This window comes from Netta rufina (assembly GCF_964035555.1).
Source record: "Netta rufina genome assembly, chromosome: 20".
Taxonomy (NCBI): Eukaryota; Metazoa; Chordata; class Aves; order Anseriformes; family Anatidae; genus Netta; species Netta rufina.
This window is the reverse complement of record NC_140144.1, coordinates 10,797,169-10,809,381: the sequence shown is the minus strand read 5'-3', so window position 1 is coordinate 10,809,381 and position 12,213 is coordinate 10,797,169. Positions and strand designations below refer to the sequence as shown.

General features: G+C 40.9%; 1 protein-coding gene across 1 annotated transcript in view; it reads right to left on the bottom strand.

The window, feature by feature from the left end:
• RABGAP1 (RAB GTPase activating protein 1) overlaps window positions 1-12,213 on the bottom strand; it is a 67,951-nt gene that overhangs the window by 15,799 nt on the left and 39,939 nt on the right. The window contains exons 14-15 of the mRNA XM_084298996.1: window positions 3,345-3,458; window positions 1,719-1,793 (exon numbers count right to left, since the gene is read on the bottom strand). Of these exons, the coding sequence (XP_084155122.1) occupies window positions 1,719-1,793; window positions 3,345-3,458 (189 nt within the window). The remainder of the gene's footprint in view (window positions 1-1,718; window positions 1,794-3,344; window positions 3,459-12,213) is intronic.

Sequence of the window (12,213 nt, the reverse complement as noted above, 5' to 3'; positions counted from 1 at the left end):
GTGGAATGAACCATCTCCCAATGCCCAACTGAAAACACGTCTTTCAGACATCGAGACCAAAGAAGCTTCTTGCCATATTTTTTCCAAATTGTGTCAGAATCCTACAGATTTTAAACAGCCTAACTTTGTCACCTATGTAACCAAGAAAAAAGCAATATCAGATGATGTTTAACTGGATCTTTCCCTTATTTTTAACTATATATTTACCTTTTTAAATGACATTATTACATTTGATGTTTATTTTTCAGATACCACAATTACGAGAGACCAGTAACTGCTACCAAAAGCTCTATTTATCACAACTCAGCATTGGTTTGGGAATGTTCAATATCCCTTTCCTGCCAAAAACTGAAGAAACACTCATCATGGCTTGTCAGTGTTTAGACATTTCTCCCAAACATCAAAATTCAGTAATAGTGAAGGCTGGCTTCAGGTCGATCACTTGTTCCTGTAAAGGCCAGAACATCCATCTCAAGTATTCTATTATTAATCTGCAGATGGAGTCTGTTAAAAATGAAAACTTTGCTGAGACATGCCAAACTGGTAGTGAAGGGCTCCTTCTCTGCAACACTTTCTTAATATTTATTTTCCCTAGCAGCCATACTCCAAGGACTGATTTCAAAGAGAATCAAATAAAAAGAAACTTATTTCAAATTCAACCTTTTTAATGCAAGCTTCATTCCCACAGGCAACAATTATTATTAAGAAAGAATTCTGGAATAACTCATGGTCTGTTCTTGACAGCCACTCTCTCTAATGCAATGGATATTCAAAAAATGGACATAAGACAATGAAAAAGATAAAAGAAAGCACGTATGTTTCAGTAAAATGGTTCAATTCTCCAGTCAGAAAGTATCATCCTTCTTGATCTGATTCAGTACAGCAGTAAAGGATTAATTGGTCATCAAGCAAATATTTCAGACTGCAGTCACAAAGAATTAAAAGGTTGCTCTGCTTAGTCATTTGCTTGATGTCTGAAAAGAATGGAGTTTACAGTATCTTTGACATCCTCCACCGACTTCATAACATTGTGGAAAACACTACACCGAAGATCAGACATCCCCTTCCACTGGAAACTGCAGAGAAGACTTCATGCTCAGTTCTCACTGGTAGCAACTAAAAATCAACTTGGGAAAAGAAATCTCAGAGCTCTGCTGGGCTTAGGAACTGGTCAGTTTCAACTGCCCATGGCTGCAATACACACAGTGATAAAAAGCAGACCTTCCTTTAAAAAAGAACGGTCTATAAATAATTTGTACAGATTTCTAATCCTCTCATATTTCCCAAGCATGAGTGAATCTAAAACTTTTTCTGATTTACAGTAACCATAAATCTCTTGGCTTCTGAACACGCAAGCAATTAAAGGATATTACTCTGCCGAGGTCACTTTTACCAACAATTAAGTTTAAAAAAAGTATTCTTGAGTATATTAACAAAGCAAATATAAAAACTATTTTATCCTTCAATAACCTCTAAATCCAAGAAGTACAAAGCCCTACAATGCCTCCAAATAAAGGCAGCATTTGTTACGAATATCCCAGTAAGTTTTAAACAATTTACTCTTCTCAGTCTAAAATCACATTGTTATTGACCAACATTTAAGTGGATAAGCAGCCTGCAATCCCGCTAGTTCGGGAGTTACCAATGTCTGTCCCAGACATGTGGAGCAATATTTATTCTTAAGCTTAAGACAAACTGGAAAAAAAACCACCACTTACATGTAGAAGCAGCACAGCAGCAAGAAACGACTGGCCTTGACAGTAGCCAATCTCTTCATCATAGACAGAATAGGCCTAAAAAAGGAATCAAATTTTACAGCATATCTGTCTCAACCTAAAAGCACAATGAGAATGAATGCTACATTAAACACAGCTCCATGAAAGTTTCATGAGGTGTACTGGTGCCAGTAGACATCATCTACTGAGGGGGAAATGAGGGGACAACCCATGCGAAGAATCCAACCATGGCACGTAGTGGCAGTGGCTGATTACAGCAATGCACCAGGACTGCTGCAGCCTCTCCGTTTATCCCAGTGCTTTTACCTCTGACCAGCTGCTACAGGAGTGTTAGGAGGTCAGATGTGGAAGATGGAGAAACACAAGAAACACAAAAGAAGGAGTGCTGGAAGCTTAAAATATTCTGGTCAAGACACAGACAAAAAGCTGCCCACTTGTGCTGCTTATTTCTGCCTTTTAATAAACAACTCCAGTGCATGCCTGTGGCTTTATAGCATAGCTATCTCCAGTCTTAAAGACCACTGTGCATTTTCCCCAACATCTTTGCTCTTTGCTAGACTAGCGTATCTCAGATGACACCCTACAGGTTCATTAGTCAAATTTTGGAAAAGTTTCACCCCCTGTTTGGATTTCAGCTTTTTTTTTTTTGCTTTTTTTTTTTTTTTTTGATGTGGAGGTGTGATCTATAGAAAGGCAGTTATCCACATTTGCCCTATTCTGATAAAAACTCTAAGATTTCTTACCGTTTCTTCATGGCTGCATTTTGCCTGTGTTTGATGCACTCAAATCACTCAGGTGTTTCTGTTAGAATAACTACCTGTAGTAGTGTTGGTCAGGGAGGCCTGTCACAAACACACCTACAGGTTCCTTTCACCATCTCTAACCAACTACACTGTGATGAGCAGCCTTCCTGCTGCTACAGGGAAGGGGTCACCCATCTTTGTGAAATTACAAACTGGTCTCTTGAATTAATTTGCAAATGTTCACCATCTCCATTTTAGATCCAAATATATTCATTAAAGAATGCTGAGAAAGCTGAACAGAAGAAATTCAACGTCTTTCATTTATTTCACGTAGATGTTGCATTCACACTTGCTAGTACACATTAATGTAAAATACATTACAATGTAAATGTACATTTACATTTACAAATGTAAAATACATTAATGTCAATCAAAATCAAATTCAAGAGGCAACATCAGCATGATTTCCTGCATGTGTCCCCAACTTTGCTGGAATTGTTTAGACAATATTGACAACCAGGGAGCATGCTAGAGTGACGAGCAGTTCTTGATCACTACGGAATTAGTCCTCATCTCCGTAACAGCATATAATTTGTCCAGACCAATCCAGACTGACATGAAGTTTCAGTATGAAACAAATTAGTGTTCAGGATCCAGAGGGCTTACTACTTTAGATCTCCTACCTGAATGTAACTACAACCAGACAAACATCTACAATTAAGGACCAACCTAAGCCTAGCACCAGTCTGTCTCCACGATACAGTTAATGATAATACCCTCCAGACTCTTCTCAGGTAACAGTTACATCTGTTAATGATTTTAAACATAAGTTACCAAAATAAGTGAAGAAGAATTTAAAGAATACCTTGCATATTTTATACAGGGAGTCCTGACCATCTCCCCCGGTATCTTTAAAATAATCATGCGCAGGGAACGTTCGATTGATGTCTCGGGTGATAGCACTGTCTTGCGGAGATTCCTATTAGACAAAAATAAAACTTCAGGTAACGTAAATGAAAACACATCAAAAGAGACTAAATTACAATATGCTAGGACTGAGAGTTAAGAGATTGGCATTGTGTTCAGTGCACTGTTCTAAATTTAACAAAATACAGTCTACTCAGCCAGAACAGCCTGCCTGCAGGCTGGCAGCTCCAGATCACAATCTTGATAGATTTGGTTACCTAAGCACATCTGGGAACAGTCAGTGAGTGGCAGAAAAAGCGCACACACAAAAGCGTTCCAGGACGTTGCAGTGCAGACAGCAGCCTTCCCTCTCAGTCTTCTGAACACAAATGCTGCCTAGTCGCATCTCATTTTTCTTACAACTGCAGAGGGTAACAAGCAATTGTAAGCAGCTGCACGCTGCCATCCTAAATTCTTTCATTTATTCTCTTAAATGTGTTAGCTAGAGAAACCACTCTTCATCCTCCCCCAAAAATTAGGCAATACAAAAATAGAAAACTGAGTATGAGCCCAAGGAAGACACTAACCACCCAGAGCTTAACACATGGTGCAACAGCACCACACACCTCTCAGAAGCCACTTCTAAACTCACAAAGGTCGGAAAGGTGACTGGGAGCAGCAACGTGGATGTAACAAGGGCAAGACACTCCTAACCAACCTCCTGGAACTAAACGGTGAGGTGACAGGAGCTGTGGATAAGGAGAGGCCAGCAGATTGCAAGGCCTTTGACACAGTCTCCCACTTTCTCCTTAAAATCAAATTAGTGAGATGTAGGCTAGGTAATTGGAGCAGAAAGTGGGTGGAAAATTGCCTGGGCTGCTGGGCTCCAATAGCTGTGAGCTGCGGTGCAGGTCCAGCTGGAGGCCAGTAACTGGTGAGAGCCCTCAGACCAGCGCTGGCACCAGCACTGCTGGACGTGGCTCAGGGACGTGCACGATGGCAGGGAACACCCCGCAGCAAGTCAGTGACCACCACCAAATCAGGAGAGGCCATTATGCTGGAAACAAAACAGAAACGAAGCCCTCTTTATCTGTAGGTATTCCTTTTTGCCTATAACTGGTCCCTCTTTCTGCTGCCAAAAAGAGGGCTTTTCCTAGGCATGGAACAAGAGCTCCTTGGTAGGGGGATCTCGGCAGTGAGAAACTCGCTGAAAAGATCCCACAACAATAAATCAGCAACCGTTGCTCCGGGAAGGATCCAGGCTCCCTTACTAGGTGGCACTGCCGACTGGCTGAACTCTCAAATAAAACCCTGGTCGGCTTCACACCTGAGACCATCACAGAGCAGCACACCAGGCTGCAGCTGCAAACATCCATGGTGCCCCGCGGAACCCCACTGGAAGAGGTGGGTGGTTGTTGTTGGCTGGTTTACTACAGCCAGATAACTTGTGGGTTTGTTCGACAAAGGGAAGAAAGTTCAGAAGTAAAGTAACTTCAGAGAGCATGAAATAATCTGCAGGAATATAGATTTTAGTTGATCTTTTTCAATGTTGCAAACAGGAACAAAACTGCAGCAGTGGACTTCGTTTTCTCTTCAGATTTTATCCAAGTTTAATGCTCCTCTCTGTGGCTTAATACAGACATTTCATTAGGAAAGCATTACACTGCTATTAGAATCAAGTTATTGGATTGTTTTGGAAATGATATCAAAAGTACTGTACAGCATTTCAATTTGGTAATAATTAATATGCCAAAGAGGCCCATTTCATTACAAGGAAATCAGAAGCAAAGAGAAGCCAATACTAAAGAAATTTCATATTTATAAATATACACACACACGCATTAAAAATCCTTTTAAGTCAACAAAGACAAGTCAGATGATGGCTGGCTGTCAGCTTCAGCTAGTTTCACAAGAAGGGAAAACAAACGCTCAGAAATAAATCCAGAATTTTAAAGCATGCGAATAACGCCTTTGTGATAACTTCCAGTTTCTTAGAAGTTTGCGAGGCTGAATTACAGCGAAGTGCCCTTCTTTGCAAGGGTGCAGACAGTGTCCACTGCTGATAGCAGTCTGTGGCACCAAACAAGTGGATTTCCTGGGAGTTACATGTGGTCTGCTGCAAGGGCACAGATGACAGAAAATAACCTTAAATCCACCTGTCTTTTAATTCCCTTATTTAATAGAAGACACAAAAGCGTCTGGTTGGAAACTCTTAGGACAGGATTCTCAAAGAAATCACTCATTTTGACTAAAGAGAGCAATTAGTGGTCCCTCTGACTTTGCGTGACTTGTTGAGCACTTGACTCCTGTATTTCAGTACAATTCCTCAAGTAATCTGGAAAGCTAGTTCCTGCAGCTCAAACATAGCTTGGTGAGAGAAAAATTAACGGAAATGATAAGGTTTTAAAAATGTTTTTCAAACCGTGGCTTTGAAATCTCTCCGTTAGTACAAACTGCTGCAATCCAAGCATTGTGTAACCTTTTCTTTACTCCTATTTTTATACCTTGCTGTGAGAATTGGCTCAATGGGCAATTTCTCATGCTTTCAGGGGACTGGGAACTGAAGGAAACCCTTCTGAACCCACACCCTTCACAAACTGGGATTGAAAAATAGAAAGCTAAGAATGACAGGAAGAAAAAGAAAGTAATAAAGAAAACAGAATGGAAAACAGCCATGAGAACTGAGGCAAGCGCAGTAAAGATTAAAATTCTCACAACAGTTCACTGCTCTGAAGGAAAGCAGGGAAATATGGATGCTCTGAACACAGCCTTCCTCCCCCTTTCATGCACTTTAAAATATTAGTGGGGTTATACTAAAAACTTCCTCTCCGGGTGATTGAGCATCCCAGGATCTGCAAATTGCATCGTGCAGTCACAATCTCGATCAACATCTTCAGAGTGAGACTGGGGCACTGGAAGCTTTTTCAGGAGCTTAAGCCACACTTCAAAGATCTCGAAGAGCTGGAGTCAGGAGGACCTCTTCACAGGGCTGAAATACTTGTAGTTTTCAGTAGGTCAGATTTATTCTTCCTAATCCCCTACATAAAACTGAAAAGACAAAGCAGCAGCAGCAAAGAATTGCTGAAGGGACAAGAGCTGTGATGAAAGAAAACTGAAATGAACTACTGCAGTAGAGGAAGTCACCTGCTCAAATTGGCTCACCACTCGAGGATCAACTCCTCCTGTCACACCTGGAGAAATCAGGTGTGGACATAAAACAGAGCCCTTACCAAGACACAGGCTGGCTTCAAAAATGACATAAAAATGGAAAAATTATAAGGGCCAAAACTTAAGACCATCTCCCCAAAAATTCAAAATACAGTTTGTTCACTGGGGTGACATATCCGCCCAATAAATGATTAAAATTCTAAACATTTAAAGCTTACCAAAATTAAAAGGTTAAAAAAAAGTTAAGAGAACTAAAGAAATTAAAAAGATTTAAAGAAAGCAGTCCAAGGAAAAAGCCGTCTGGACATGTCCTGGGCAAGCTGCTCGAGGTGTCCCTGCCTGAGCGTGGGGATGGACCAGATGACCTCCTGGGGTCCCTTCCAGCCTCAACCATTCTGTGATTCTGTGAAATGCCAAATAAAATACAAAAATGAAGGAAATTACGAATTTCCTTGGCATAAACCTGAATTCAAACACCATTCCCGTTAGAAAACAAAACCCAAACTCTGCTCAATTCTCACTCTTGGCACCATGGAGTAAATTTTCACACTGCAATTGCTTCTCAGGAGGTCGCGCTGACTTTGCAGAGCTTTTGTCATACAGGCAGAGATTATTGTGAAAAGAAAGGCCTAAAAATCCCATCCGTCGGTCACATTTCAGATGCTTTGGCCCAGGGCTGATCAGCATGCGGCGCGGTGTTGCAAGGCGTATTGTATCGATGCAAGGCACACACAAGACATTGAAGGAAGCAGCATCTGCTGACAGCTTCCAGCAGCTCTAACGAGCGGGGAAAACGAAGCTGTCAAACTTCCATGGGCAGCATCAAGGGTAGTGATACATGCTATGGGTACGTTATTCGGAGATCTGTGCATTTCAAGTACATCCTGCTATATTCGAAGGTCTTTCAATGGCTATTTTGGATGTTGGTAGGACACCACATCACCAAATTCATTCTGCAGGTTAACGAGGTTAATGGCATTCCCACCATTGCTTTTGACAGGAACATTTACAGTGAGTGCATCTCCTGCGTGTCCTGGACCAAAGCACTGCGAGGATTTAGGAAGGAGAATTGCACCTGTTACCGAGACCTTGAGGAAGCCCCACAGATCCCACTTTCAAAGCAACACGCTGGTTAGCTTCCCACAAGAAATGCTGTCCCCAGAACACGGGTGTTACCTGGAGTCAGCACTCACCCAGAACACTCCCAAATAAACAGCTGTATTTGGGGGAAAAAAATTGAATAATTTAAGAGAAATTCGGAATGGGCAAACAGCTGCAATTTGATACAATAGTGCATTGATACAGCATACTTTCAGTCCAAATATGGCAATATAGTGCACTTCTAAAAATAAAAGTGAATCCCTTGTGATATCCAGCCCTTTAGCTGTGTTCATTTCCTTTTAGGGCTCAAGTTTCCCACAGGAAAATTATAGAGAGAAGCTTGCCTACAGTGCCCTGCATCATGTATGGATAACGCATAAACACAAAATGTATGATGGAAGGTTTTCCTGCTCTTGGCACTTACGTAAAAAGCAGAATATTTGGAGCAGTAAAGATAAGAGGGAAAAGCCACCCACTCCAGAACGAACACACCTTTATCAGCCCGGTTACACAGAAGTCATCTGAGACAAGACATGAAAACATGTGACATATCATTTATTTCTTAAATGTATTTATGATCCATTCAGACCTTTCAAATAAAGTGTACAAGTGCATTTCCGAATAAAAAACTACACTCTTCACACAGCTCTGTAGAACACTACATTTCATCAACAAACTTGAAGCAAAAACTTCCTATTAAACCACCCATGCATCCTTTGGCTACAATAATATCACTGATCAACGAGTACTGCTATTCAATTCCAGGTTTCCCTTTAAAGAGAAGGAGCATCCTAAAATACGCTACCCCTTCCGACGAGCTCTCTTTAAAGAGAGAATGTTAAATAAATTAGCTAGGCTTTTAGGCAAAACAGTAAGGCTACGTAGTACTGTTGATGCACGATCCATACATTTGGAGAACAGGCAATCCCAGGCTATGTGAAATGCGTCAACAGCCCTTGAAATTGTAGTAGTATCAAGATTACATCAATCCAAAACGAATGGCAGACAAAAATGTAACCAGTGGAACAATCACTGAAATATGTGCAGTTTTTCTTAGGATGGGAAGTGCTGATAACAGATTCAGAAAAGTGTTTATAAAATTCGCTAAGAACCACATTGACATTCTTAAAATTACATATTTTACAAAGCCCTAAACTGTGTGACTGTACAATTACTGCCACGTTAAATCGCTTACTCTGAGATACATACATAGCTATGTATGTACGTACATCTACAGCAAAAAAGAAACGAACCAAGAGATGGATGACACAGCTAGAGTACAGGTCGGCTCAAAGGGAATAATACATTGCTTTGAGTTTCAACAGCTCATAGCAAAATTATCTCTTGGAAATAATTATGCAAAGACTGAGGATCAGATATGTACATACTTCGCTTTAATGCGGTTCCATTTCATCTTTAAAAATACGTAGGTTATTTTAAATCAGTGACATTTGTAATTTTTGGCTTAACTATAGTTTTTCCTATATTAGCCTTAGCTGAAAAATCAGCTACAGAAATGTCTATTAAAATAATTGGGCAGAAGTACCTCTCCCCCCTGTATTTTAACAACAATTCTGAGTTGGCACAAAATACACATTTTTGGACCCACAACAATAACCGTTCCTCAGCTGCCGTGAACATCAAAATGCCCATCTTCACTACTCCCCCCTTCCCCTGCAGGGTACAAAACAGAACAAATCGGGCAGAGGTGGGGAACATTAAGGGGCCTAGGCCACCCCAATGTTCCACCCTGTGTCACAGCTACACACAGCATCACCGAGTCTCACGGGTTGGACTGCCTCGAATTCACCTGTTTGCTCTTCTCATCTGCTTTGGTGGATTTTTTTTCCCTGTAGTTTTTTCATAGCAGGGGTTTCACACTCACACCTCTTTCTCATCTTTTAATTAAAAAATAAAAAATAAAAAAATTCCAGCATTAAAAAGGTGCACAAATTTCTTACAAACACACATACACACTCTTACGTGTGATTTTGTCTATTCCTGGCCTTTTCGCTGACGCTCGGAAGAAAAGTACCAGTTGTAACACTACTCATGTACAGAGCTGGATCATCTCCCCCAGAAAAACTCCTCGTGACAGCCCTCAGGCAGATGCCCCATCCCGCAGAACACTGAAATTATCTGACCGGTGGCTTCTGCTGTCCCAGTGACTGTGAAGGAGCAGACACAGGTGGAATGTAAGGACAAGAGAGCATCCGTAAAGTCAGATCGCTCCACTGCATTTTGTTCAGCAAAGCAACCTAGAAGCACATGCATGCATAGCCTCCCATGCTTGCAGGTTAATTGTAAACAGCATGTGGGAAAAAAAAAAAAAAAAAAAGAAACAATTAAAAAAGGTACTAATACAATTTTGAACTCCCTGAAGTAAAGACATACCCACGAGTATTAAGAACAGTAAGAAAGCTCATCATTAGCAATTGCAAACTCATTTCCATCCTGTTGCATTCATTAGAGGAATACAAAATTGAACCTAGTGTTTACATGCTAGAATTACAATAGAAACTTGATTCCAAAGGTTACACATGGAGAGAAATTTATCAGCATAGCAACTTGCAAAACACTGTGCTGTACAGCATTGCTAAAGACATCAGTCTATGAAGACAATAAACGCGATGGCAAATCCTTTCAGACAGTTCAAAAGCATGGCTGGAGGTAATGCTGCTTCCTGTAGCTGAAAGGATTAACTGCACCATTATTTTAGTAGGTTTTAACGACAAAAATTTATCCCAAAAAATCCCTGATCCCTCAAAAACTGAGGTGATCAGAACCACACATGTACCTTACAGCCCTCAGGGTTTTATTTCTTTGTACACTAAACATCAACTCCTTTGACAGCATCTACAGAAAATGTTTTAAAAAATGTTTTTATGAAATACTTTTAATACCCAGTAATGCTAATATTTAAAAATACTTCACAGTGTTGTACTAATGTAACTTCATAAAACAAGCAACTTTAGTCAGCTAAAGCTCAAAGCCTTACATTATATTAAAATTGTCCAAAGTTTTCACGCACACAAATATCACTAACACTATAAATAATACCTAAGCCACTTTAGTGCAAAGTCTGTTTTTGCTTCCCCTGACAAATCCCTCTATATTCCTGCCAGCATATTAAAACATCATCCTTTACTAATCTAATTATTGATTTTTAAGGATTCATGTACAGTTGAAATCCTGAAAGAACCTTTGTTTCCCCCAATTTGGACAAGAAGTGCTGACTTGTTGTGCCACCCATCCGGCTGCCTGTAGCACACCACCCTCAGGATGCTGGAGGATGACCTACGTGTGCACAGCAAGACTTGTCCGAGTTCATCTTTAGGAAGGGCTGCTCGAATTTGTGTAACCTTTTAACCGAAGAACCCCAGCAACGCCTGAGAAGCTGAGGATTTGGATTCCAAAGCCCTCATCTCACATGTTCACACAGAGAAAGCAGCCCAACGAGGAGCCCAGGCCGCCCTCCCAGGCCGTGCACGGGAATGGGAATAAAAACTGGAAGGCGACAGAAGTCAATAACGAGCAGAAAACTGTGATGTAGCTGTCTGTGTGACCAACATCTCACATACCTAGAAACCCCCGTGCCACAGGAAGGAACTGGGAAGCTGCCTCAGCCCACACAACTGCTGCAGATGGGATCCGAGCGCTGCAGGCGTGGGGAACCCGAGGCTTACACGAGCTGTCCTCAGAGCACAGCCCAGCAAGAAGGGTGACCTCCATCCTGAACAAGCGAGCCGTAAGGGATACACCCAGGTTAAATACTCCATTGTGTTAACAACTTACATCATACCGCCAGCGCAGACACACTGCTGGCCCACAGGCTTCTTTTGTTTGTTTCCAACAGCTTTCAGTTTCTTTCTCTAAATATAACGGCACCTGTTTTTACACGTACTAGATTTTAATTTAGAAGACCTCTCCTCTTCCAAGAGCATTTTACTGATATAATTTTAGCATTAAATCATCTGCCTTTGCTTATCTGCAGAAGATGTCTTACAGATTGGTAACCCTGCAATGCCAGGGCAGTAAGGGAAATAACATGAAAATAAGGACCAGGTCAGCAAAAGTTTAGCAGGTGCTTCAAGTACCCAGAACTAAAGATGTGTTAGAACAACAATAAGCTAAAACTTCCAAACTCTCCATCTCCTCATAGAGAGTTATGATTACCTACAACAGATGAAGAAAGTCACTAGAAAAATTTTAATTGGATGCTTTGTTTGTGATGTCTGAAGGCAGGCTCCTATGCTCAAGTATTAGTTCCTACAAAAAATACTTCCTAAAGCACCAGCCAGATTAGAAGTAGAAGCTCAATCAACTTCAAACCCTGATGAGGAATAAGAACAGACTGAAAAGTTTCAGGCCTCCTGGCTCAGGAAGGTTCAATGCTGCTGTTAACATCCAGCAGCCGGTGATACCACAAAATAAATACAAAGACTACTCATCAATTTCACATACTGAATATTTCCACCTGACATTATATATATGCTTTGGAAGTGTTTTTTTCAGAACAAACAAGCTGTTGAAATTGAGGACTTAAAGGTGAAAGCTTT